The 26,843-nt window shown below is 45.0% G+C and overlaps 1 protein-coding gene across 3 annotated transcripts; it reads right to left on the bottom strand.

Annotated features, from left to right (window-relative positions):
- Window positions 1–840: 840 nt before the first annotated feature.
- LOC142151040 (uncharacterized) lies at window positions 841–26,538 on the bottom strand. 3 transcript variants are annotated; one of them, XM_075206296.1, is made up of 10 exons: window positions 26,388–26,538; window positions 19,821–20,012; window positions 19,629–19,707; window positions 19,417–19,514; window positions 18,873–18,984; window positions 18,690–18,787; window positions 12,584–12,695; window positions 9,366–9,463; window positions 8,826–8,937; window positions 841–2,868 (listed from the first exon to the last, which is right to left on the bottom strand). In XM_075206296.1, exons 3-10 carry the CDS (start codon window positions 19,660–19,662, stop codon window positions 860–862), a joined length of 2,673 nt encoding a protein of 890 aa, XP_075062397.1. In that variant the 5' UTR covers window positions 19,663–19,707; window positions 19,821–20,012; window positions 26,388–26,538; the 3' UTR covers window positions 841–859. The 3 variants fall into 3 exon arrangements, with proteins under 3 accessions (XP_075062397.1, XP_075062398.1, XP_075062399.1); XM_075206297.1 differs by lacking the exons at window positions 18,873–18,984; window positions 19,417–19,514; XM_075206298.1 differs by lacking the exons at window positions 8,826–8,937; window positions 9,366–9,463; window positions 12,584–12,695; window positions 18,690–18,787.
- Between the last annotated feature and the right edge of the window lie 305 nt (window positions 26,539–26,843).

Below are 26,843 nucleotides of genomic sequence, written 5' to 3' on the forward strand. Positions count from 1 at the left end.
AGGTGGTGGCAAACCTGAAGTGTGTGGGGGTGTGAGCGCTGTTGTGGGGGTGATTCAGCAGGTCTATAACCTGTGTAATAGGTAAAGAAAAAGAGACTGAATGCTGGAATCGTGGGTAACCTCATACAGTAAACACTTCCAAGCCACAAGTGCGCATAGTGCGGTTTGTGACAGGTGATATATTGTTTGACGGTGTGAATATAGGATAAGATATTAAATCAGGGGGTAGCCAGAGGGGGATATTCCTGACAAATACTTGTTGTATTCGAACAATATGGACAAAAGGCAATGAACGGTCTTAGATGCAAAGTAGTTGTTTATTCGGTACAGGTTACAGTGTGATTGTCATAAAGGTGTCAGAATCAGCTGGCATTTTATAAGGTACAGAGTCTATTTTTAGCATAAATATCTTTTATACCCAAAGTGACAATCATATTTCTGAACAAATGAAGAATCTTCTTAATTATGTACAATGTAAATATTATATAGAGAACCCTGTGAGAACTGGATTTTAATATAGTGTAAAGGACTGGAGAAGGTTTAGCTTATGAAAGATAAAAGTGTGTGGTTATGTAAGAAACCCATCTAGGAAAAGGATATAAAGATAGCGTGTGCACAGTGACGCAGGAAGTACACGTCATTCTCCTATTTTAATTCTTCTTCCTAATTCTTAAAGATACAATATCTTAGTTCTTCTATTCTGGTAGGTTATATTTATAACAAATGTAGAAAAATATTATTTTATGTACTTAGACAACACAAAGTTTTCTTCTACCCTCTTTGATTGTTTAATAAAAACTAAAATAAAATTTTATATATATATAAATATATATAACACAGTATATACACATTAATGTAATCAAACTTGTTTCATATCCAATACCTTTTGCCCTGTGTGAATTTTTTGATGTTCAACAAAAGATGATTTCTGTGTAAAATATTTCCCACACTTGGAACATGTAAATGGTTTCTCACCTGTGTGAGTTCTCTGATGTCTAACAAGAGATGATTTACGTGTAAAGCATTTCCCACACTCAGAACATGTAAACTCTGTCTCACCTGTGTGAGTTCTCTGATGTGTAACAAGAGATAATTTACATGTAAAACATTTCCCGCACTCAGAACATGTAAATGCTTTCTCACCTGTGTGAGTTCTCTGATGTCTAACAAGAGATGATTTACATGTAAAACATTTCCAGCACTCAGAACATGTAAATTGGTTCTCACCTGTGTGAGTTCTCTGATGTGCAACAAGAGATAATTTACGTGTAAAACATTTCCCACACTCAGAACATGTAAACCGTGTCTTACCTGTGTGAGTTCTCTGATGTTCAATAAGATCTGATTTATGTGTATAACATTTCCCACACTCAGAACATGTAAATGGTTTCTCACCTGTGTGAGTTTTCTGATGTTCGGCAAGACTGGACTTATGTGTAAAACATTTCCAGCACTCAGAACATGTAAATGGTTTCTCACCTGTGTGAATTCTCTGATGTGCAACAAGAGATAATTTACGTGTAAAACATTTCCCACACTCAGAACATATAAACCGTGTCTCACCTATGTGAGTTCTCTGATGTTCAGCAAGATTTGACTTATGTGTAAAACATATCCCGCACTCTGAACATGTAAATGGTTTCTCACCTGTGTGAATTCTCTGATGTGCAACAAGAGAAAATTTACGTGTAAAACATTTCCCACATTCAGAACATGTAAACCGTGTCTCATCTGTGTGAATTCTCTGATGTTCAACAAGAGATAATTTACGTGTAAAACATTTCCCACACTCAGAACATGTAAACCGTGTCTCATCTGTGTGAGTTCTCTGATGTTCAATAAGATCTGATTTATGTGTAAAACATTTCCCACACTCAGAACATGTAAATGGTTTCTCACCTGTGTGAGTTTTCTGATGTTGAGCAAGACTTGACTTATGTGTAAAACATTTCCAGCACTCAGAACATGTAAATGGTTTCTCACCTGTGTGAATTCTCTGATGTGCAACAAGAGATAATTTACGTGTAAAACATTTCCCACACTCAGAACATGTAAACCGTGTCTCACCTATGTGAGTTCTCTGATGTTCAGCAAGACTTGACTTATGTGTAAAACATTTCCAGCACTCAGAACATGTAAATGGTTTCTCACCTGTGTGATTTCTCTGATGTTCAACAAGAGATAATTTACGTGTAAAACATTTCCCACACTCAGAACATGTAAACCGTGTCTCACCTGTGTGAGTTTTCTGATGTTCAGCAAGACTTGATTTATGTGTAAAACATATTCCGCACTCTGAACATGTAAATGGTTTCTCACCTGTGTGAATTCTCTGATGTGTAACAAGAGAAAATTTACGTGTAAAACATTTCCCACATTCAGAACATGTAAACCGTGTCTCACCTGTGTGAGTTCTCTGATGTTCAATAAAATGTGATTTATGTGTAAAACATTTCCCGCACTCAGAACATGTAAATGATTTCTCACCTGTGTGAGTTCTCTGATGTTCAGCAAGATATGACTTATGTGTAAAACATTTCCCGCACTCAGAACATGTAAATGGTTTCTCACCTGTGTGAATTCTCTGATGTCTAACAAGAGATGTTTTACATGTAAAACATTTCCCACACTCAGAACATAGAAATATTTGATCATCTGTAGAAGCTGTACTATGTGTAACAGTATCTACATTATCAAGAGAATATTCCTCATGATTAGATGATTTATCTGCTCTGTGAAGTATTGGATGTATATTTAGGGTAGTGTGGTTTCCTCCTGGAGAATCTTGTGTGATGTTATCTTCTGTTTCAAAATCTGTAGATAAAATTAATTTTCCATCTGAGATATTCCTGTGTTTGCATTCATCTACTGGAAATAAAATAAATGTATGGGTATAGACATTGTATTTTACATTGTTTAACATATTAACATATTATACCCCAAATTATAGTAACATACACTATATGGACAAAAGTATTTGGCCACACCTTTTAATTATTGAATTAAGATGTTTCAATCAGACCCGTTGCCAGAGTTGTATAAAATCAGCAGCTAGCCATGCAGTGTCACAAGGCGCTCATTCGGCTTCCACAAACGAAGACCGAAACGCTCACCTGTTTCCCATTGAAGCATACTTCAGATGCTGGCGTCCTGGCTTTGGTTCTGCGCATGCGCAGACCCCAAGCCTTTATGTCCTCTGCACGTTTTCCATTGGTTCTCAGTTCTGGCTCCAAACTTGAAAAGGCACTTCCTCCTTTTCCTCAGGGCCTGTTGATCGTTACCTGCCTGATTAGACTTAGTCTTGTCTCCTGTACGTTAACCTTGGATCCTCAGTGCCTCCTTGTCCTCGTTACCTTGCTGGCTGGATTGCCAACGCTGCACCTGTCTCCGCTGTGCTGCTGTACTACGAACTATACTGCTCAAGCCGCACCTGCTTCTGTTACCTTGCTGGGTGGACTATTCACGCTGCACCTGTCTCCGCTGAGTTGCTGTACTACGGGCTATACCGCTCAAGCTGCACCTGCCTCTGTTACCTTGCCGGCTGGAATATTCACGCTGCACCTGTCTCCGCTGAGTTGCTGTACTACGGGCTATACCGCTCAAGCTGCACCTGCCTCTGTTACCTTGCTGGCTGGAACGTTCACGCTGCATCTGTCTCCACTGTGCTGCTATATTACAGGCCCAACTGTCTAAGCTGCACTTGTCTCCGTGACCCCGCTGGCTGGGCTGTTCACGCTGCACCTATCTTTTGTGCCACTACACTACAGGCTGTACTGCTCAAGCCACACTAGCCTCCATTAACAGGCTAGTTGAATTGTTCACCCCGCATCTGTCTTCACTCCGCTACTTGACTGAAGAGCTTATGCTTGACCTGTATCCAGCAGTCTCCCCTGGCCCTCCGGCCAGAGAATTTACATTCCATCCACTTCCATTGTGTCTCTTCATAACATCTTATTATTTACTCCCTTAGGGTCTCACATGACACTCCTGGTAGGGGCCGCGGAGGACGCCGCTAAGTACAAATCACCTTGCAGTGGTCACTGGTGAATACCATCCGTCCGTTAGACCCCACACCCTGCTGGGAGCCAAGTTGTGCAGATCCAAGAATCCAGTGAACCAAACCGTGACATGCAGTCTCCATTTGCAAACATTTGTGATACAAAATGAGCTGTTCTGAAGAGCGGAGTGACTTCAAGCGTGGTACTGTGATAGGATGCCACCTTTGCAATAAGATGGTTCGTGAAATGTCATCCCTGCTGGATATTCCACGGTCAACTATATGTGATATTATTAGAAAATGGAAATGTTTAGGAACAACAGCAACTCCATGAAGGGGAAAACCACATAAAATCACACAGCGGGATCAATGACTGCTAAGGCGCATGGTGCTTAAAAGTTGCCCACACTCTGCTGATTCCAAAGCTGAAGAGTTTTGAACTTCCACTGGCATTAATCTAAGCACAAAAACTGTGCAACGGGAGCTTAATGGAATGGGATTCTATGGCCGAGCAGCTGCATGCAAGCCTCACATCACCAAGACCAATGCCAAGCGTTGCATGGAGTGGTGTAAAGCACACTGGATTGTAGAGCAGTGTAAAGGTATTCTGTGGAGCGACGAATCACGCTTCTCTGTATAGCAGTTACATGGGCGAGTCTGGGTTTGGCGGATACCGGGAGAACATTACCTGCCTGACTGCATTATGCCAGCGGTGAAGTTTGTTGGAGGAGACATAATGGTATGGGCCAATTTTCAGTGTTTGGGCTAGGCCCCTTATCTCCAGTGAAAGGCAAACTTAATGCTTTAGTATAACAAGTCATTTTGGACAATGCTATGCTTCCAACTTTGTGGCAACAGCTAGGGGAAGGCTCTTTTCTAATCCAACATGACTGTGTCCCAGTGCACAAAGAAAGGACTAAAAATATACGTGATTTGATGAGTTCGGTGTGGAAGAACTTGACTGGCCTGCACAGAGCCCTGACCTCAACCCCATCGAAAACCTTTGGGATGAATTGGAATGGAGATTGCGAGCCAGGCCTTCTTGTCCAACATCAGTGCCTGACCTCCTAAGAGATCTACAGAATGAATGGGCACAAATTCCCACAGAAACACTCCCAACATCTTGTTGAAAGCCTTCCAAAAAGAGTGGAAGCGGTTATCGCTGAAAAAGGGGGACCGACTCCATATTAAAGTATATGTATTTAAATACAATGTCATTACAGTCCCTGTTGGTGTAATGGTTAATACTTTTGCCCATATTGTGTATGTTACTATGAGTAGGTTGAAATGTCCAGCTGTTTAAGTTCAATTTGCAAACTACAAACACTTCATTATAATTATACAACTGCATTACCAAGCACATTGCATAAGTCCAGCCAGTGACACGCTAATTGCATCCAGCTTGGACAATTCCAGCCAAATGCGGACACTGGCAAGTAACATTTCCTAATCATACACATTGCCCAGCCAGCATCCTAGAACAGGAAGACTTATTAGCCAGGAAGACTCATTAGCCAGTGACATTGTCCAATCAGACACTGCCCTCACACACAAACACTGGAGCCTCAAAAGTAGAGTAGACATGGGTGAAATTAGCAGTGAGTACGAAATATGGGTTTACACTACTCTTAGGATTCATATCCATGCACAGAACAAAGGAGAGTATCAGGACAGATTAGGAGAATGGAGTAGGGCACATATGGGCAACAGCACAAAGTAAAGTATAAGGGCAAAGCTCTGTACAGGGTCAGATCAGCAGAATAAAGAGCAATTGTATAGAGCATACAAGCACGTAGACTGGAGGGGAGCTATTGTGCAATGACATCTGTGTGCAGGCAGGTGGAGTTTGTGTGAAGTGTACTTTGTGATGGGGTGTATGTTGTCTTGGAGGGAGGAGAATAATCTTACATTCTACATTACTATTACACTGATAATATACAGCTGAGTATCAAATATTCATGGCAATGTCACATGTGGTAATACAGAGAGATGGTGTGACTGGATAACTATTAAATAACTTTTGGTAAAAATGTATTTAAAGCAAATAGCGCAGGGCACTTATTTATGTAATTGCACGTGCACTTATTGTTTGATATTGTGAGATAGGAAATCGTTATTTCTGAGACCAGGGGAAGAAATTTGTCTCTTGTTTAACCTTGCTATAGGATGTGCCTATTTCTGATGTATATATCTGATACAATGAGCCTGTGTTTACCAAGCCTTTGGTGTATTGTGATGTGGGGAAGTAGCTTGTTTTGTTTTTTTGTTCTGTGGGAATGGGTATTCGGCGACTGTCTGAAGTACTCGTGCCAGTCAGACCTTTTTGACTTGCTAGTGGTTCTCCTGCTTCTGAAATAAGATCTAGGAAATCACAGCAAGGGTTTTAAGAATTTCATAGTCAAGTATAAATATTAGTGGCTTTGCAATGCATGTAAATCTATGTTTGTGTAAATAGAGTACATCCTTATGTTAAAAATAGCATGTGTCTGAAAGGTATAAATGCACTGACTTGTACACTGAAATGTATCATTATGATGTTCCATCTGACCTGACCACTGATACCTTAAATCAGTAGGACTGTCCCTGTCAGGACACTTAAGCAATAAACATCACTCTGCTTCAAAGACCTGCTTGACAACTTCTTCAATATCGCTGTAATCCTGTCGATTAGACCCTAAAATCTAATCCGTTCTCCGACTGATTCTGAGGTTTGGACCCAAGCTTTTCCAGTACCACTGCTCTGCCTGCTACCTGCAGCTCTGGTCAGTGCGATAGGTCAACCCAGATCCATAGTAAGAGGTCCGGATTTACCAGCCCCAGTGTCACATATGGTGATGGATACTATCACAGGAGGTAGTGTACAGGACGTTCATGGGTAATTTCATGGTGTCACTGACATCCCATAAGATACACCAGACAGTGGGTGGAGGAGACTGGTCAGATGTCTGGGCTGGTAGCACACAATATGATGTGAGGAGGAGGCTGGTTAGATGTCTGGGCTGGTAGCACACAATGATATGATGTGAGGAGACTGGTCAGATCTCTGGGCTGGTAACACACAATGATATGATGTGAGGAGGAGACTGGTCACATATCAAGGCTGGTAGCACACAATGATATGATGTGAGGAGGAGACTGGTCATACCTCTGGGCTGGTAGCACACAATGATATGATGTGAGGAGGAGACTGGTCATACCTCTGAGCAGGTAGCACACAATGCTATGATGTGAGGAGGAAACTGGTCAGATGTCTGGGCTGGTAGCACACAATGATATGATGTGAGAAGGAGACTGGTCAGATGCCTGGGCTGGTAGCACACAATGATATGATGTGATATGATGTGAGGAGGAGACTGGTCAGATGTCTGGGATGGTAGCAAACAATATTGTGATGTGAGGAGGAGACTGCTCAGATCTCTGGGCTGGTAGCACACAATTATATAATGTGAGGAGACTGGTCAGATGTCTGGGCTGGTAGCACACAATATTATGATTTGAGAAGGAAACTGGTCAGATGTCTGGGCTGGTAGCACACAATGATATGATGTGAGAAGGAGACTGGTCAGATGCCTGGGCTGGTAGCACACAATGATATGATGTGATATGATGTGAGGAGGAGACTGGTCAGATGTCTGGGATGGTAGCAAACAATATTATGATGTGAGGAGGAGACTGCTCAGATCTCTGGGCTGGTAGCACACAATTATATAATGTGAGGAGACTGGTCAGATGTCTGGGCTGGTAGCACACAATGATATGATGTGAGGAGGAGACTGGTCATACCTCTGGGCTGGTAGCACACAATGATATGATGTGAGGAGGAGACTGTTCATACCGCTGAGCAGGTAGCACACAATGCTATGATGTGAAGAGGAAACTGGTCAGATGTCTGGGCTGGTAGCACACAATGATATGATGTGAGAAGGAGACTGGTCAGATGCCTGGGCTGGTAGCACACAATGATATGATGTGAGGAGGAGACTGGTCAGATGTCTGGGATGGTAGCAAACAATATTATGATGTGAGGAGGAGACTGCTCAGATCTCTGGGCTGGTAGCACACAATTATATAATGTGAGGAGACTGGTCAGATGTCTGGGCTGGTAGCACACAATATTATGATTTGAGAAGGAAACTGGTCAGATGTCTGGGCTGGTAGCACACAATGATATGATGTGAGAAGGAGACTGGTCAGATGCCTGGGCTGGTAGCACACAATGATATGATGTGATATGATGTGAGGAGGAGACTGGTCAGATGTCTGGGATGGTAGCAAACAATATTATGATGTGAGGAGGAGACTGCTCAGATCTCTGGGCTGGTAGCACACAATTATATAATGTGAGGAGACTGGTCAGATGTCTGGGCTGGTAGCACACAATGATATGATGTGAGGAGGAGACTGGTCAGATGTCTGGGCTGGTAGCACACAATGATATGATGTGAGGAGGAGACTGGTCACATGTCTGGGCTGGTAGCACACAATGATATGATGTGAAGAGGAGACTTGTCACATGTCTGGGCTGGTAGCACACAATGATATGATGTGAGGAGGAGACTGGTCACATGTCTGGGCTGGTAGCACACAATGATATGATGTGAGGAGGAGACTGGTCACATGTCTGGGCTGGTAGCACACAATGATATGATGTGAGGAGGAGACTAGTCAGATCTCTGGGCTGGTAGCACCCAATGATGTGATGTGAGGAGTAGAACAAGAGTCTAATAGGGGATGATGGCTCCGGACTCTCCTACTGGACAGATACATTTTCCTCATTAGTTTGTACTGACAGAGGAGAGTGTAGAATAAATGATTGTTTATTACTCACCTGTGCTGATATCTGTAGGGATTTCCTCCTCCTTACACTGCGGATCACCCCTCATATACGTCTCTTCCTCTCCTTCTGTCGTTTCTACTTTAATATCAGTCAAGACGTCACCCTAAATAACCAACAAGACAATAACAATATCATCATCGTAATTTATTAATTTGGCGCCACAGAATCCGCAGCGCCACACAATCAACAAAAAATAAACCCAAAAAAATACAGATAAGTAAGGGACAAGAGAAACAATATAATCAGTAAAAATCAATGCAAGAGACAATAGAGAAAGCAACTACATAAGAAGACAACTAGAACAAAGGAAGCAATACAAAAGGATAGGAGGTAGAGAGAGCCAAACTTGTGAGAGTTACATTAAGAGAATTATGATAGTAAAATATATCATATCTAATAATATCTGATTTAATCATTTGAGATGAAACAGAAGAATATCAGTGTATAAGATCCACACAGCTCTTTTACAGATAATGTAATAAAGTCACTTTGGCATTTAGGTATTTGGCAAGACCCTAAAATGTCATATACCTGAGACTTCTGTGGGATAATGGGATTTTCCTGTGTACAATCCTGTGGATAAAGAGGACAGAGATATCTCTGTGGGGTATTTCTGTTACTGGATCCATCTGTAGGAAACAGACACTGACTGAATACATCTCAAACACCCTCAACCTTCTAGCAATAACAGAAACATGGCTCACAAAATCAGGCACTGCCTCAACTGCAGCCCTTTCACATGGTGGTCTCTATTTCACCCACACCCCCAGACCTGGAGGCAGACAAAGAAGGGGGGGTTGGACTACTTCTCTCCCCACAGTGCACATTCACAGTTCTACCAAATGTTCCATCACTCACATTCACATCTTTTGAAGTACATGCTGTTAAGGTTTTTACCCCGTTCTCTATGCTGTCATCTATCGCCCCCATGGTCCACACCAACAATTCCTTGAACACTTCTCTGCCTGGCTTCCTCACTTCTTATCCTCTGACATCCCCACCATCATCATGGGTGATTTCAACATAGCTATTTCTAATTCACATTCCAATGCTGCTTCCAAACTACTCTCTCTAACCTCCACACTTGACCTCTCCCAGTGGATTGAATCCGCTACTCATCAGGATGGCCACTGTCTTGATCTTGTTTTCTCTAGACTATGCTCAGTTTCTGATTTCCTTAACACTCCTTTCCCCCTCTCGGATCATCACCTTATTAGCTACTCGCTCACCCCCAGTTCATTACCCTCCTTGGTGTCAAACTCTTCCAAGCCTCCTCACAACCGAAGGAATATCAACTCTATTGATCTTCAACAGTTTTCCACCTTTCTTCAACACCTTCTCACCCCAATTTCCACATTCTCTTCCCCTGATCGGGCAGTAACACATTTTCACCAAACCCTAGCAACTGCCCTGGATCAAGTGGCTCCAGCGACTCTACATACTCCACGTAGACTTCGTTGCCAACCGTGGCACACTAAAGTAACACAAAATCTACAAAAACTTTCTCGTAAAGCAGAACGTCACTGGCATAAATCTTGTACCTCTAATGATTTCATCACATATACTGCTATCTACCACTCCTATAGAAATGCTCTGGACACTGCTAAACAAACATACTTCCAATCTCTCATCTATGCTCAGGCTTCTAACCCCAAACGCCTTTTTAACACATTTAAATCTCTTCTGAATCATCCCGCCCTAAATCCTCCAGCTAACATCAGTGCACAGGATCTTGCTCCCTATTTCAAGGACAAAATAGATAAGATCAGACTTGAAATGGTATAATCTCCCTCGACAAGCAATCGCCTCAATTCCTTTGTAGCACCATCTGACACTCTCTCTTCATTTGATCCTACAAATGAAGAGGAAGTTTCTACTCTCTTCTCATCTTCCTACTCTACCTCCTGTCCTCTAGATCCCATTCCCTCACAAATTGGTAGGTCCCTGTCTCCTGTACTCATTTCCCATCTAACTAAAATCTGTAATCTATCTCTTTCTACTGGTAGTTTTCCATCACTATTCAAGCATGCAGTGATTACTCCCATTTGAAAAAAACAAAATTCTGACCCTAACTCTCTCGCAAATTACCGACCCATCTCTCAGTTCCCATGCCCCTCCAAGCTTCTCAAGAGAATTGCCTACACCCGCCTCACACACTTTCTTACAGCAAACAACCTATTGGATCCTCTTCAGTCAGGCTTCCGCTCTCAACACTCCACAGAGACTGCACTGACCAAGGTTGTCAATGATTTGATCACAGCAAAAAGTAAAAACCATTACTCTTCTAATTCTCCTGGATCTCTCTGCTGCATTTGACACTGTTGACCACTCTCTCCTCATACAAACGCTACAATCCCTAGGTCTTGACGGCACTGTCCTATCCTGGTTCTCATCCTACCTATCTAATCGCTCTTTCAGTGTTAAATTCTCTGTATCCACCTCTGCTACGCTTCCTTTATCAGTTGGAGTACCACAAGGCTCAGTCCTAGGTCCTTTGCTATTCTCTATCTACACCACTTCTCTTGAAAAACTAATAAGCTCCTTTGGATTTCAGTATCATCTCTACGCGGATGATACACAAACCTATCTATCCTCTCCTGATTTTTTACCATCTGTGGTGTCTCGCGTTACTGACTGTCTTTCTGCCATTTCATCTTGGATGTCTTCTCGCCAACTCAAACTCAATCTTTCAAAAACTGAATTAATAATATTCCCACCCAAAAACAAAAGCTTCCTGCCTGACATTTCTATTTTTGTTGATAACTTGACCATAAATCCCACCCAGCAAGCTCGCTGCCTAGGTGTAATCCTGGCTCACAAATATCCTTTGTTCCCCACAAAGACTCTATATCTAAATCATGTTACATACATCTAAAGAGCATTTCCAGAATACGCACATATCTTACACAAGACACCGCAAAAACCTTAATTCATGCACTTATCTCCCGCATCGACTATTGCAATTCAATCCTTACTGGTCTTCCCAAAGTCAGACTTGAACCCCTATAACCTATTTTGCACGCAGCGGCTAGATTGATTTTCCTTGCAAACCGTTCTTCCTCTGCTGAGCCGCTCTGTCAGTCTACATTGGCTGCCTGTATTTCAACGAATCCAATATAAAATTCTTCTACTAACATATAAGTCCATCAACATAATTGCACCGACATACAATTCCTCACTTGTCTCAAAATATCTCCCTACTCGACACATCCGTTCTGCACAAGATTTGCGTCTCTCTTCCAGGACTTTTTTCGGGCTGCACCCACTTTGTGGAATTCCCTCCCTTGCACAGTAAGACTTTCCTCTAGTCTTCAAACCTTCAAGCGTGCTCTGAAAACCCATCTCTTCAGGCAAGCTTATAATATTCCTCAACCACCATCTTAATCTCCCTAGGTTACCCTATTATCACCCTCTACACAGCTAACACAAGACATCAACCCTCTGACCAACATTGCCACACACACAGCCCACTCAATACTTTTACCTTTGCATTCTAGCTGGTCCAGTGTGCAATATGATGTAGCACGTGCCCTTGTGTTTCAAACTCCCATTGTCCTATAGATTATAAATTTGCGAGCAGGGCCCTCTTACCTCTCTGTCTGTATGTATTACCCAGTATTGTCTTATTAATGTTTGTCCCCAATTGTAAAGCGCTACGGAATTTGCTGGCGCTATATAAATAAATGATGATGATTGTTTACATAAACAGAATATGTGACTCTTTTCTGTAATAAGTGTTTATTACTCACCAGTGCCGATATCTGTAGGGATTTCCTCCTCTTTACACTGCTGATCACCCCTCACATACGTCTCTTCCTCTCCCTCTGTAATTTCTACTTTAATATCAGTCAGGACATCATCCTAAATAGCCCACAAAACAAAACAAGACAAATATATTTAATAATATCTGATTTAATAATTTGTGATGAAACAGAAGAATATCAGTGTATAAGATTCCCACAGCTCTTTTACAGATCATATAATGAAAAGAGGATTTATGTACTTACATTAAATCCGTTTCTCTGATTCCGTCTGGGGGACACTGCTTACCATGGGTTGTGGAGGGAGCTGGGGGGAGTTGGCACCTAACTAGTTAACTTTTAGTACTGCCGACAGACCCCTCCTCTCTACAATCCCCCTGCCCTCTCTTGTTCAGTTAATCAAAAAGCCCAAGGAGAAAAAGCCAGTCAAACAAGAGCACACAGAAGAACAGCAGAAGGGAGGGATCGCAGTGTCCCCCAGACGGAATCAGAGAAACGGATTTAACGTAAGTACATAAATCCTCTTTTCTCTTTCATCCAGTCTGGGGGACACTGCTTACCATGGGGACGTTCTAAAGCAGCCCCCTAAGGGTGGGACTACTCTGAAAATCCCGCTTGTAAAATATTACGAGCGAAGTTTGCATTTGCAGATGCAAATACATTGAATTGATAGAATTTTGTAAAGGTGTGGACAGAGGACCAGGTGGCTGACCTGCAAAAGCCCCATTTCTCGCTGCCCACGACGCCCCTACCGATCTGCTGGAATGGGCCGTTAGTCTCTCCGGCACAGGACGGTTAGCCTTTATGTAAGCTTGCCGTAATCCATCTTGCGATGGACTGTTTTGAAGCTGGCCAGCCTCTCTTATTAGCATCATAAAGAACAAACAAGGAATCTGTACGTCTAATCTGAGAAGTTCTTTTGACATAAATGCGGAGAGCCCTAACCACAACTAACTTTTCCATAGACTGATGATCCGACTGGGAAGTAGATGAAAAAACCGGAACTACAATTTCCTGGTTAAGATGGAAAGCCGAAACTACTTTTGGAACGAAAGAAGGAAGAGTTCTTAACACCGCTCTGTCCTCGTGGAAAACCAAATATGGTTCCCGACAAGACAAAGCTCCTAATTTCGAAACTCTTCGAGCAGATGCGATAGCCAAAAGAAAAAGGACCTTCCAGGTCAACCACTTTAATTCTGCCACACGTAAAGGCTCAAAGAGGGGCCCTTTAAGCATATCCAGTACCAGGTTGAGATCCCATGGTGCTGTAGGCGGAACATAGGGAGGCTGAATATGCAAGACTCCCTGGAGAAAAGTCTTAATATATGGCAAATCTGCTAATTTCATATGAAAAAATACTGAAAGTGCCGATACCTGGACTTTTAGGGAACCTAACCTAAGACCTGCTTCCAGGCCATCCTGAAGGAAAGCTAACAAGCAAGGGAGGCGAAAGGAGGACGAGTGGCATGTCCTATTTTCGCACCATCTAATGTAGGCTCTCCAAATCCGGTGATAGATGAGAGCTGAAACTGGCTTCCTAGCTCGCATCATAGTGTTCACCACGCTGGGGGAAAAAACCCCTAGCCCTCCAGAGGCTGGCTTCAACAGCCATGCCGTTAAACTGAGCTGAGGTAAATTCTGGTGACGGAAGGGACCCTGCAGAAGAAGGTCGTCTGGAGACGGAAGACGGAACCCCGGTCCTTCCGCCATGGAGATTGTGTCTGCGTACCAGACTCGGCGCGGCCATGAGGGAGCTACTAGAATTACTGGCAGACCTCCCTGCGTTACTCGTCTGAGAACGCGAGGAAGCATGGGAATCGGAGGAAACAGGTATCCCATCCTGAACTCCCATGACATCGTCATGACGTCCACTGCCACCGCTAAGGGGTCTCTTGCCCTTGCGCAAAACCTGAGAACCTTTCTGTTGTGTCTGGAGGCCATGAGATCTATGTCCGGAAGAACCCATCTCTGAACCAGAGACTGAAAGACTTCCGGATGGAGCGACCATTCCCCCGGCATCATCTGGTTGCGACTTAGAGAGTCGGCTTCCCAATTGTGTATTCCTGGAATGAATACTGCCGATATTGCTGGAACATATTGTTCTGCCCAAATCAAGATCTGAGCTGCAATTTTCATTGCCGCTGCACTCCTGGTTCCTCCCTGTCTGTTGATATATGCCACAGCCGTGGCATTGTCAGACTGAACCCTGACAGGGTGGCCCTGGAGGAGGGACTGGCCTCCTCTGAGGGCCAAAAGAATAGCCTTCAGTTCCAGCACATTTATAGATAGGGCCGATTCCTGAACCGACCAAAGACCCTGAAGCCGGAGGTGTAGGATTACCGCCCCCCAACCTTTCAGGCTGGCGTCTGTCGTGGCTATCATCCATGACCATGGCGAGAAGGATCTGCCTACTGTCATGTGATCCTGAATCAGCCACCACTGGAGGGATTCTCTCGTCCTCGGGGATAGAGAGATCCTCTGGAGATCTAGGCGTAGGTTGGATCATGACCATTTTGTCAACAGATCCCACTGAAAACAACGAGAGTGAGCTCGACCAAAAGGAATGGTCTCGAAGGAGGCCACCATCTTTCCCAGCAGCCGCATGCACGAGTGGATTGAGGGGCTGGGAGAAGACAAGACCTGGGCTGTTATGCTTTGAATTGAAGCGACCTTCTCGACAGGCAGGAACACCTTTTGCTGGCTGGTGTCCATGATGAGCCCTAGGAAAACCATGCGTTGACACGGAATCATCTGGGATTTCTTTAAGTTGATCAGCCACCCGTGGCCCTTGAGAACCGCCAAGGTGAGGGACAAGTGATAACGCAAGCAATTCTCTGAGGAGGATTTGATGAGCAGGTCCTACGTTGCCATGTCTGATGAAAAAACCTTGTCTTAGGAGAAAAAATCAACACATGTCAAGGTACTTCCCAATAAATTATCCCTCAACAATTCATCCAGATAGGGCACGACCTGAACTCCCAGAAGTTGAAGACGCGCTGCCATCATGACATGATCTTCGTGAAAACCCTCGGCGCAGTGGAGAGGCTGAAGGGGAGGGCCTGAAACTGATAATGGGTGGATCCCACTGTGAATCTGAGGAGGGACTGATGGTCCCTCCAAATGAGAATGCGGAGGTATGCATCTTTTAGGTCTATAGAAGCCAAAAATTGATCTTTCTCCAAACCGTTTATTACCGACCTCAGAGATTCCATCCGAAATCTGTCGACTTTTAAGTGTACATTGAGGCCCTTTAGGTTTAAGATGGGTCGGAAGGAGCCGTCCGGCTTCTTGACAAGGAACAGGTTTGAATAAAACCCTTGTCACTTTTGGTAGTCTGGGACCCTGCAGATAACTTTCTGTGAAAGAAGAGAGCCGACACAATCCTGTATTGCCTGTCTTCTTGTTGGATCTCGGGGTAGAGGGGTTACGAAGAAACGATGAGGCATGGGGCCCAGCAGGTCTATCCTGTACCCCCTTGATATAATGCCCCGAATCCAAGAGTCTTGGGAGGACGCTGCCCACTGTTTCTGAAACAAAGACAGACGACCCCCCACTGGCGCCCCCTCCAGGAGAACCGAGTGGTCGTCAGGACGCAGGCTTCTCCTGGTTCTTGGAGGCCTGGCCGTAAACGAGGATCTCCGTCTAGAAGAGGAGCCTCGAGCATTAGGCTGTTTACCTCTAAATGACTGCCCTCTAGACAAGGAGGTCCCCCGAAAGGGCTGACGAAAGGAGCTGACCCGAGGGTTCCGGCTCCTACTAGGGAATACCGGCAAGGAAGTGCTTTTGTCCCCCGTTGCCTGGGAGATCAAAGTATCTAATTCTGGACCGAACAAACCTGCTGCTGAAAAAGGAATAGTTTCAACTGACTTTTTTGATTCCGCATCTCCTTCCCAGGATTTCAGCCATAGCATCCTTCTAGCTGAAATAGATGCCGCCTGAATAGAAGAGGAGACGGCCGCTGAGTTTTAGGCCGCCTCATAAAGGTACCCCGATGCCTCCTTCAAATGCAAAGCCAGGGGGAGTAAATCAGAGTCCTGTAAGGCCTATGCCAGCTGGTCTGCCCATACTTCCATGGCTCTAGCAACCAAAGCAGAAGCAAAAGTGGGTCTAAAGGAAGAACCCGCAGCCGCGAAGATAGACTTCAGCTGGGATTCAACTTTTCGGTCATTGGCATCCGGAAGGGACGCTGAACCAGGAGCTGGAAGTAAGGTGTGTTTTGCCAATCGGGCTATGGGAACATCCACTTTGGGAATACTCTCCCAGCGAACTACATATTCCTCCTGCAAGGGATACAGGGAGGAGAACCTTCTGGGAACAGAGAACCTTTTTTCAGGTTGTTTCCATGCTCCTTCTGCAATGTCTTTAAGTTCTACAGAAGGGGGGAAACGGCTAGCCTTCCTTTTGGCCTTCTTAAAGAGACTTCTGTCTCTATGGGTAGGATCCTCCGGTTCTGGGAGGTCCAACGCCTGCCTAACCGCTAAAACCAAATCATTAATAAATTGGCTTTTGGAATTTTCATCCTGTTCCAAAGATTGAACCTGGTCAGGATCGGAAGCACTGGTTAAGTTTATTTAAACCCCTAATAAAAGCTGTAGACCATGCCGGTTCTGTGGGGACAGGGGCTTGGTCTGTAAGAGAAGAGGAAGGTCCTGGTAAAGACGTTCCAATAGACCCTGTGGTAACAGGGAGGCCCAACTGAGTACTATTATTATTAGCTACCGAAGTAGCCATATTAGATAGCAATTGGTTAGATTGTAAAACCATCTGAGCTAGCGAGGAAACCGACTGTGTCAGGGAGGCCACCCAGGCCGGTTTCTCCGTCATTGGGGCTGAAATCTGCTGGGTTTGCGCAGGGGGAGCCCCTGCTTCGCAGGCAGAGCAGAGCGCCGAAGGGTCCTTTTGCCCACAAGGTAATTTTACATGACATTTTGAACATGTGAAATATTTCCCTTTCCCTTAACTGTCATTCTTATAAAGGAAGGCACACCAAGCACACAGACTAAATTATTAATCTAGCTGAGTAAAGAGAGAGTAATGTATGGAGAGAACAGAGTGAAATAACAAGTAATCAACTGATCTTATCATAAAAGTTGTACTTGTAATAGTTAAACACCATAAAATATTTAGGCAAGTAGGAGACTATAATGTAAACCTTACTAGCCCAGTTATTACACAGAAAAACAAGTTATGTGTTTAAATAAAGCTGATACTTAGCCCATAGGCCACAAAGGGGAGAAGTCCAACAGCAGTGTCCTGTGCCTGCTCCCTCAGCTCTGTTCACTTCTTCCCGAGCTTCTCTTGGCGCCAGAAGACTGGGATAGACCATCTCTCTCTGGAAGGAGGGGGGAACTCTATGCTTTAGCTCCCCCCCTTCAGTAATGCTGTCTCTGCAGCTATCCATTTTTTTTAAAAAAAATAAACTTGCTTGAAGCGTGGCAGAGTAGTGGAGACCTCTAGGACAGAGGTCTCCGCAGCGGAAGATACCCGATGCCCCCCTCCTATGTATGAGGGGGGAATCTTGGTATAGCCCGCTTCCTCCTCTCTCCGTAGCGCCGCTGGCAAAAATAAAAAATGGCCGCCGGCGTCTTCAGTATCCGATAACCGGCACTCTATGCCTGTAATGGCAGCGCCGGTTATCAGGGAGGCTGGAGGAGTGACAGCGGTCCCTGAGACCGCTTGTCACTCCTCAATCAGGCACCCATCTTCTTTCTCTCCAGTCCCTGTCAGTGAGAGCCGCTGGCTCTCATTTGACAGGAAAATGCCTGCGTTGCTCAGCTGTGAGTGTGTTCTCTAGAGTAGAACACACTCCAGCGCTGCCACCTGAAAAAAAAAAAACCTCAAATAAAATAAATAAAAAAAATTAAATTTACACTAAGTACTAAAAAACACTGCCCAACTCCTGGGCACCTAAAAAAAACTGAGTAAGAGAGGGCAGGGGGATTGTAGAGGGGAGGGGTCTGTCGGCAGTACTAAAAGTTAACTAGTTAGGTGCCAACTCCCCCAAGCTCCCTCCACAACCCATGGTAAGCAGTGTCCCCCAGACTGAATGAAAGAGAGAAGTCATTTTGTGATTTTGTGAGACCATAAAATCTACCTGATACTCCTGTGGGATATTGGAGTTTTCCTGTCTACAATCCTGTGAATAAAGAGAGCGGGGATATCTCTGTGGGGTATTTCTGTTACTGGATCCATCTGTAGGAAACATACATGGACTGATTACATTGTTTACATAAGCAGATTATGTGATTCATTTCTGTAATATATGTTTATTACTCACCTGTGCTAATATCTGTAGGAATTTCCTCCTCCTTACACTGCGGATCACCCCTCACATACGTCTCTTCCTCTCCTTCTATCGTTTCTACTTTAATATCAGTCAAGACGTCACCCTAAATAACCAACAAGACAATAACAATATCATCATCATCGTAATTTATTAATTTGGCCCCATAGAATCCGCAGCACCACACAATCAACAATAAATAAACCGTAAAAAAAATACAGATAAGTAAGGGACAAGAGGAACTCTATATAATCAGTAAAAATCAATGCAAGAGACAATAGAGAAAGCAACTACATAAGAAGACAACTAGAATAAAGGAAGCAATACAAAGAGGATAGGAGATAGAGAGACAAATTTGTGAACTTTAACATTAAGAGGATTATGGTAATAAAATAAATCATATCTAATAATATCCGATTTAATAATTTGAGATAAAACAGAAGAATATCAGTGTATAAGACCCAACATAGTTTTTTTTACAGATCATAAATTGGAAAATTCACTTTGGTATTTGGTGAGATCATAAAATGTCGTCTACCTGATACTCCTGCGGAATACTGTGATTTTCATGTTTACAATTTTGTGAATAAAGAGGACACGGACATCTCTCTGGGGTATTTCTGTTACCGGATCCATCTGTAGGAAACAGATAGTGACTAAATACATTGTATATATGTGATTCTCAGATGAGTATCTATGTGGCCCTCAAAACTATTCTCTTGTCTACAATAAATGAAATTCTCCTCTTACCCAGTGATGTGAGGATCCGGTGATTCTCCATCATTACTTCCTCGTACAGACCCTTGTGCCCTCCTAAATACTTCCACTCCTGCACAGAGAAATACACAGTGATCTTATAGGAATCTGACAACACAATGACACAGTCATCATCCAGACACATCCCCTGGTGTTACTGTATAATGCCCCATTCCCAGCAGTCACCTCTCCAGTCACCAGCTGAATGATCTTGTTGGTCAGTTCCAGGATCTTCTGGTCATTGTTTCTCCCATATACCAGTGAGTGAGGTTCAGGCACCGTGATGGGGATCTGGGTCCTGCTCAATCCTCCTGACACACAGGGGCGGCTCCTGGGTGTCACACACTCACCAGATCTCTTGATCACTACTGTGTAATCCTGTGTATTGAGAGAGAGACATTAATAAAAAGGTAAATGAAACCACACGTATTTGGAATTTGTTTAGGGGTTTATAGTGCAAAATACTGTATACAATAATGGTCTATTTTACAAATGTAACCCCTATAACATATGTAATGGTTTCCCGTTGTGAACTAACAGTGCTGCTCCTATAGCCCCTCCTCCATGATGATCTCAATCCCCTAATTGTAAAACTTACACCTAAAAATACAACAAAAGCTGCAGATCCCAAAGTCTCATGAATATATTAGTGATAGAAAAACAACATAGTGCTGGGATATATGTACAATGTGAAGTCCCTCTGTTTGGTTAGAATGATTGGCTCTAAGCCGGTCATTTACGAGGCGGCTCCTCTGAGGAGCCGTCCTTTTGGCGTTCAAGTGGGTTTTTTATTTCAACTCTTTGGATCGCGAGGGCCCCCAGATCTAAGTGTGGGGGTTATTTGTAATAAAGGTCATTTTCAATGGTGTCTATTTTCCAGTGTGTTTTTCCAGGTGCACTACAGATCCCAGTGGGCACTGCATGCCAGGGGATGCTGACACTTGTATATCAACAAGCACCAGCATAAACATTTTACATTGTAGGCATGACAGTGCTGGCTGGGACCTGTAAATCGCCAGCAAAAAAATAATTTTTAACCATTTCATTACACCACACCCACAACCAGGGGTGTGGGAAGAGCCCTAATGCTGACACCAGAGGGCTGGTTTTTCTTAGAAAACGGTGCCATAGTGTCATAGCCTAGTGCTGTTAGCGTTTCTTGCAGGGGAATAAACCTTCCTCCCTGAGCGCAGCATTTGTTGTGGGAGGGGGCACCCTGCTTTTATAAAAAAAAAAAGTTAAATAACCATATTAAAATACTAGTAATCACCATCAACTTGATGACTAGCGCCTGTATACTGCATGATATGCTTAAATTATGCGCTTGACGTGTATCTTCCTCCAGCATATTAAGATACCTTGCATACTATGTAAAATGCCTTTTTTTTGGGACACATTTTCCGTCGGCTTTTTGGTGGCAAGATGCGTCAAATTCTAAACGAGGCCCTGTGTAACCTCTGTTCATGAGCCGTAGAGCCCTGGTCCGTGTTTCTCAGAAGTTCCTCTGATCCAGCTTCATAAGACTGCTAAGTGACCTCACACAATATCGTACGGCCTCCAATGGTCCTCTTGTGGCCAGGAGTCTTGTCCGTCCCCTTACACCCAGTTAGTGCATTGTGCTCCAATTGTGATCTGTCACAAATGCCTGAGTTGGGGACTTCTGGAAATTTAAGGTCTCTGTTTCAATTTCATTCCTGAAATTGAGATATTTTTTCTACCTTACAATTATACAAAATGTAAGTGATTAGGGTGCTCTGATTCCCCGTGCTGATTAATTCCAAACGGGCTCAATTCCCAATTATACACTGGACCCAATAGCAACCTGGCATCCGATACCTTCCTGGTCACACCGATATCACACATCTGATACACACTGATCACTATACACGTCACTCTGATACCACACACCTGATAGACACAGAGAGCTATACATAGGCCACACAGATATCACACACCTGGTATCACTTTACACTGGTATAACACACAGAAGTCTGCTGAGAAAGGGTGGGGTACACAAGGTCTCACACACCCCTAGGCTGCTATCATTAAAACTGCACATGGAGGCCTGGCAGGTGGTTTAGATGTCCCGAATCTTAAGAAATACTGCTATTGGGCTCTCTTAACACAATGTATTCAGTGGCATTCTTCTCCTGGCTCTCGAGTTTGGGTTGATATGGAATCTGACTCGCTTTTCTCTCTCTCCACTTCTACGCTCCTCTGGACCCCACGTTCCCCATGGCCTCCGGAGGCCACTCCCATCCGGTCATTAACTTCATTATAATTTGGTCTTGCTGTAATTGTATTTCTAAATTTATAAATAGACCTGTACATTGTACACTTGCTTTTCAGTAGGCCCTCACTGTGCGCAAGTCGCAGGATTTGTTCTTGAGCCCTGGACTTCTCTTCTTAAATATATCTTGGTGGAGATGTCTCCTATCCCCAGCCTAGCTTACACTGGACTCACTTCCTCTCCTGCTGGCCTCTATAGATGCTCTCCAGTGGACTGTCCAGACACCCCTTTAATAATTTATGTATATCTGTGAACTGATCCCATTTTTAAAATGGTATAAAACCTTCACTACTGCTGTTATGGATACAGGGTTTAATAATGAAACTCTAGGCCAGGGGTCGGCAACCCCCGGCACGCGTGCCAAAAGTGACACATAGACCACATCTGTCTGGCACTCCCCAGCTGTTAAACTAAAGAAGCCGAAGATGAGTGAAATGGAGCTGCTGTGTGTTTGGTTATCTACGGCTGCTTTAGTGAGGCAGCTCCTGTGGGAGAAAGATGTGTACTCCAGAGGTAAGTATGAGGCATAGGAGGAACTGGGGGCACAACTATGAGGCATAGGAGGAACTGGGGGCACAACTATGAGGCATAAGAGGAACTGGGGGCACAACTATGAGGCATAGGAGGAACTGGGGGCACAACTATGAGGCATAGGAGGAACTGGGGGCACAACTATGAGGCATAGGAGGAACTGGGGGCACCACACTCTTCAATGGGTATTTTGGGAAAATTCTTATCAGCAGTGACCGCTCTGTACAATAACCCTCAAGCAATGGTTTCTGCAAACCGGATATCCTGCTTTTGGTTATGAAACCCAATCATCCCTCCTGAATCTCTGGAAGGAATTAGACTCTTATGCCGCTCTCGGGCTATAAATCTTCTCTGTATTTCCTTCCCATCCCCTCTTCCCTCCTACATGGACAGGTCAGGAGTAACAGGGTGGGAGCACCGTGGGCTGGACTGGGTCAGATCAGGATTCTAAGTAACGTCGCTCACGTGGAGCCGAGACCCCAGAGAGGTGGACAGGAATCATTATTATTACTGTGATATATATATATATATATATATATATATATATATATATATATACACTTCCAGCATCCGGTCCACCCCGGGGATCACTTGGTCACTGAGGTGCCCCTGCAGGATTGAGAGCTCCTGGGTCTGAGTTATCTCTCACAAGAAAAAGAAAGACACAAGAAAAGACATTAAACAAGTTTTTACACTTACACCAGAGTTGATATTTCAGCTGTGATTTGACCTGTTGAGGTTGCACCATTTCAAAAATCAACACAAAGCAAAAACAGATGAAGGCATTCACACACAGTGCCAGTACTGACCCTATACATTTACCTAAGTTATAGGAAACAGCACACACACACATAAATATATATATATATATATATATATATATATATATATATATATATATATATATATAAGAACTGGGGAATACATTTTAGGATATACTTATACATTATAGAATGCAACCAATAGAGAGCCATTTCTGTCATGAAAAAAACAATATAAGATTCGCCTGGATACATGAATAGACATTATTGTACGTTTTACAAGCATATAGAGACATGACTGAAACTGGTAATGAGGGTTTAGAGCAGTGGTTCCCAAACTTTTGCAGTTCGCGGCACCCTTAGAGTCTCCATACTTTTTTCAAGGCACCCCTCCAAAATAATTACCGAGCAGTCCTGTTTTAGAAGTAGTTGGGTCAAAAATTTTTAATAAGTACTTAGGTCAGAACAGAAATACTTATTTAGTTGTATGCAAAAATGCCCCTCTGCATCCAGACACTCTGCCCCCTCTGCATCCAGACACTCTGCTCTCTTTCACGCTGCCCCCTCTGCATCCAGACACTCTGCCCCTTTTACATCCAGACACACTGCCCCCTCTGCATCCAGACACTCTGCCCCCTCTGCATCCAGACACACTGCCCCCTCTGCATCCAGACACTCTGCCCCCTCTGCCCTCGGGCACTCTGCCCACTCTGCATCGAGACACTCTGCACCCAGACACACTGCCCCCTCTGCATCCAGACACTCTGCCCCCTCTGCATCCAGACACTCTGCCCCCTCTGCATCCAGACACTCTGCCCCCTCTGCATCCAGACACACTGGCCCCTCTGCATCCAGGCACACTGCCCCCTCTGCATCCAGGCACACTGCCCCCTCTGCATCCAGGCACACTGCCCCCTCTGCATCCAGACACTCTGCCCCCTCTGCATCCAGACACTCTGCCCCCTCTGCATCCAGACACACTGCCCCCTCTGCATCCAGACACTCTGCCCCCTCTGCCCTCAGGCACTCTGCCCCCTCTGCATCCAGACACACTGCCCCCTCTACATCCAGACACTCTGCACCCTCTGCATCCAGACACTCTGCCCCCTCTGCATCCAGACACTCTGCCCCCTCTGCATCCAGACACTCTGCCCCCTCTGCATCCAGACACTCTGCCCTCTCTCATGCTGCCCCCCTTCTCTGCCCTCTGCCACGCTGTCCCCCTCCTCTGCCGCGCTGTCCCCCTCATATGCCCTCTGTCACGCTGTCCCCATCCTCTGCCCTCTGTCACACTGTCCCCCTCCTCTGCCACAGCGGTGCGGCGGGCCAGCCAGGGAAAAGCCAACAAAACAAAAGCTTACAAATCCGCCGGGAAATCTGTGCGTGTCCGGGACCCAGCATCCTTCTCTCTGCGTGAGAGAGGAGGATGCTGGGTCCCGGCGCCCGGCGGATTTGTACGTTTTTGTTTTGTTGGTTTTTCCCTGGCTGGCCCGCGGCACCCCTGGGAGCCGCAGCGCACAGTTTGGGTACAGCTGGTTTAGAGAATCTCTGGCCGTAAACACTTTCTATGGAATTTCTATAACACATGACACACAGCAAGGATGAGCTAATCAGCTCTATATCTGCATTTTACTAATACATGTCACTATTTTTGATTTTATTAGGCTGGTTATAATAAAGTTACTCACACACAAAAAATGAAAATCATTTTAAAGCAATAAATATTTCTTAAATAGTATCAGTGCATCTCGGTTTGCCTTCATTATTTATATATAACGGCCTACATAGAGTGTTATAAATGTATAATGCAAACAAATGGTGTCAGTTTGTATGACTGTGGAAGGGAATCCTGGGGGCATATTTATTTAATAGAAATTTTATTACAGACAATATCTGGTTGGCTTTGACGTTAATAACACTGACGTTTTAAAAAAGCACGGCATAACGTCACTTCATAAATATACCCCCTGGTCTTAGTATATTGCAGGTGAGCTGTCCCTGTATATTGAATGTAAGAGGGAGACTGGGAATGTGGACGTAACATGGGCAGTAGACCCTATACTGTACCTACGATGGAATGGGGTCTATACTGTGACAATTACAATGGGGGGAACAAAGTATAGTGGGATGGTGCGAGGGGCCCTGTGGGACGGTGCGAGGGGCCCTGGGGGACGGAGCGAGGGGCACTGCGGGAGGGTGCGAGGGGCCCTGCGGGACGGTGCGAGGGGCACTGTGGGAAGGGGCGAGGGGCACTGTGGGACGGTGCGAGGGGCCCTGTGGGACGGTGCGAGGGGCCCTGTGGGAGGGTGCGAGGGGCCCTGTGGGACGGTGCGAGGGGCCCTGTGGGACGGGGCGAGGGGCACTGTGGGACGGTGCGAGGGGCACTGTGGGACGGGGCGAGGGGCACTGTGGGACGGGGCGAGGGGCCCTGTGGGACGGTGCGAGGGGCCCTGTGGGAGGGTGCGAGGGGCACTGTGGGACGGGGCGAGGGGCACTGTGGGACGGTGCGAGGGGCACGGTGGGACGGTGCGAGGGGCACGGTGGAACGGTGCGAGGGGCACGGTGGGACGGTGCGAGGGGCCCTGCGGGACGGTGCGAGGGGCCCTGCGGGACGGTGCGAGGGGCCCTGTGGGACGGTGCGAGGGGCCCTGTGGGACGGTGCGAGGGGGCCCTGTGGGACAGTGCGAGGGGCCCTGTGGGACGGTACGAGGGGCACTGTGGGATGGGCAGACATGGACCACTCTGTCCTTGTGTAAGAACTGTATATGTATATGGAGGTGTTTATGGATGTGGATCACATGATAGGTGGGGGGTGAGTGTAGTATTAGGTCTGAGGAATAACCACTGGGGGCTTTGCAGCAGGACACAGTCAGACTGTAACAATGTGATCCTGGCTGTGTCTGCGGGGACTGATGGTGATGAAATGTATGGTGGGAAGGGAGGTGCTGGTGTCTGTGGGGACATAAGATAATAGTCTATGTGATATGTATAAGGGGTGGAAGGGGGATGGATTCTGCTGGCTGCAGCACAATGAGGATTATGTAGCAGCTGATGTCAGAGCTCAGCCGCATGTATGAGGTCCTGATGGCCGGGAGGCTGCACATAAACATGGGGTAACTATATGGGGGTAATTCCTGCTGTCTGATATATTATTATTATAGGAGATATTACCTCAGCCTTGTACAGGGCCCGGATGTTGTATATGGACGACTGAGGGCGGCGCTCCAGGTTCAGACATGGCGTCTGAGGAGTACGTGGCCACGCCCCCTGTGCACTGTAAGCGGCGACAATAGTGTGTCTGGGAGACTAAGGGAAAATGGCCGCCGCCGGTATCGAGGACAAGACAGTAATACATTTTATTTTACGATGGTGATTAAACTGTTACAATCAGATTTAGGATGTTCTGTGTTGGAGACATTGTTTATATTTCCCTGCAGATGTCACAGAGCCTCTCCCTGATTGTGTGTGTGTCATACATATATGTTGTTCTTTTATGTGTCACATGTATGTATGTTACTCCTGGTGTATAATGAGGGGGGAGGTAGATAGACTGGAGATTACTATATAACATCTTACTTGGGAGATAGAAGACTGTCCTCTATTAATTACTACCTAACATAAGGTCTA

This window comes from Mixophyes fleayi, chromosome 4, assembly GCF_038048845.1.
Source record: "Mixophyes fleayi isolate aMixFle1 chromosome 4, aMixFle1.hap1, whole genome shotgun sequence".
In the NCBI taxonomy this organism is placed as follows: Eukaryota; Metazoa; Chordata; class Amphibia; order Anura; family Limnodynastidae; genus Mixophyes; species Mixophyes fleayi.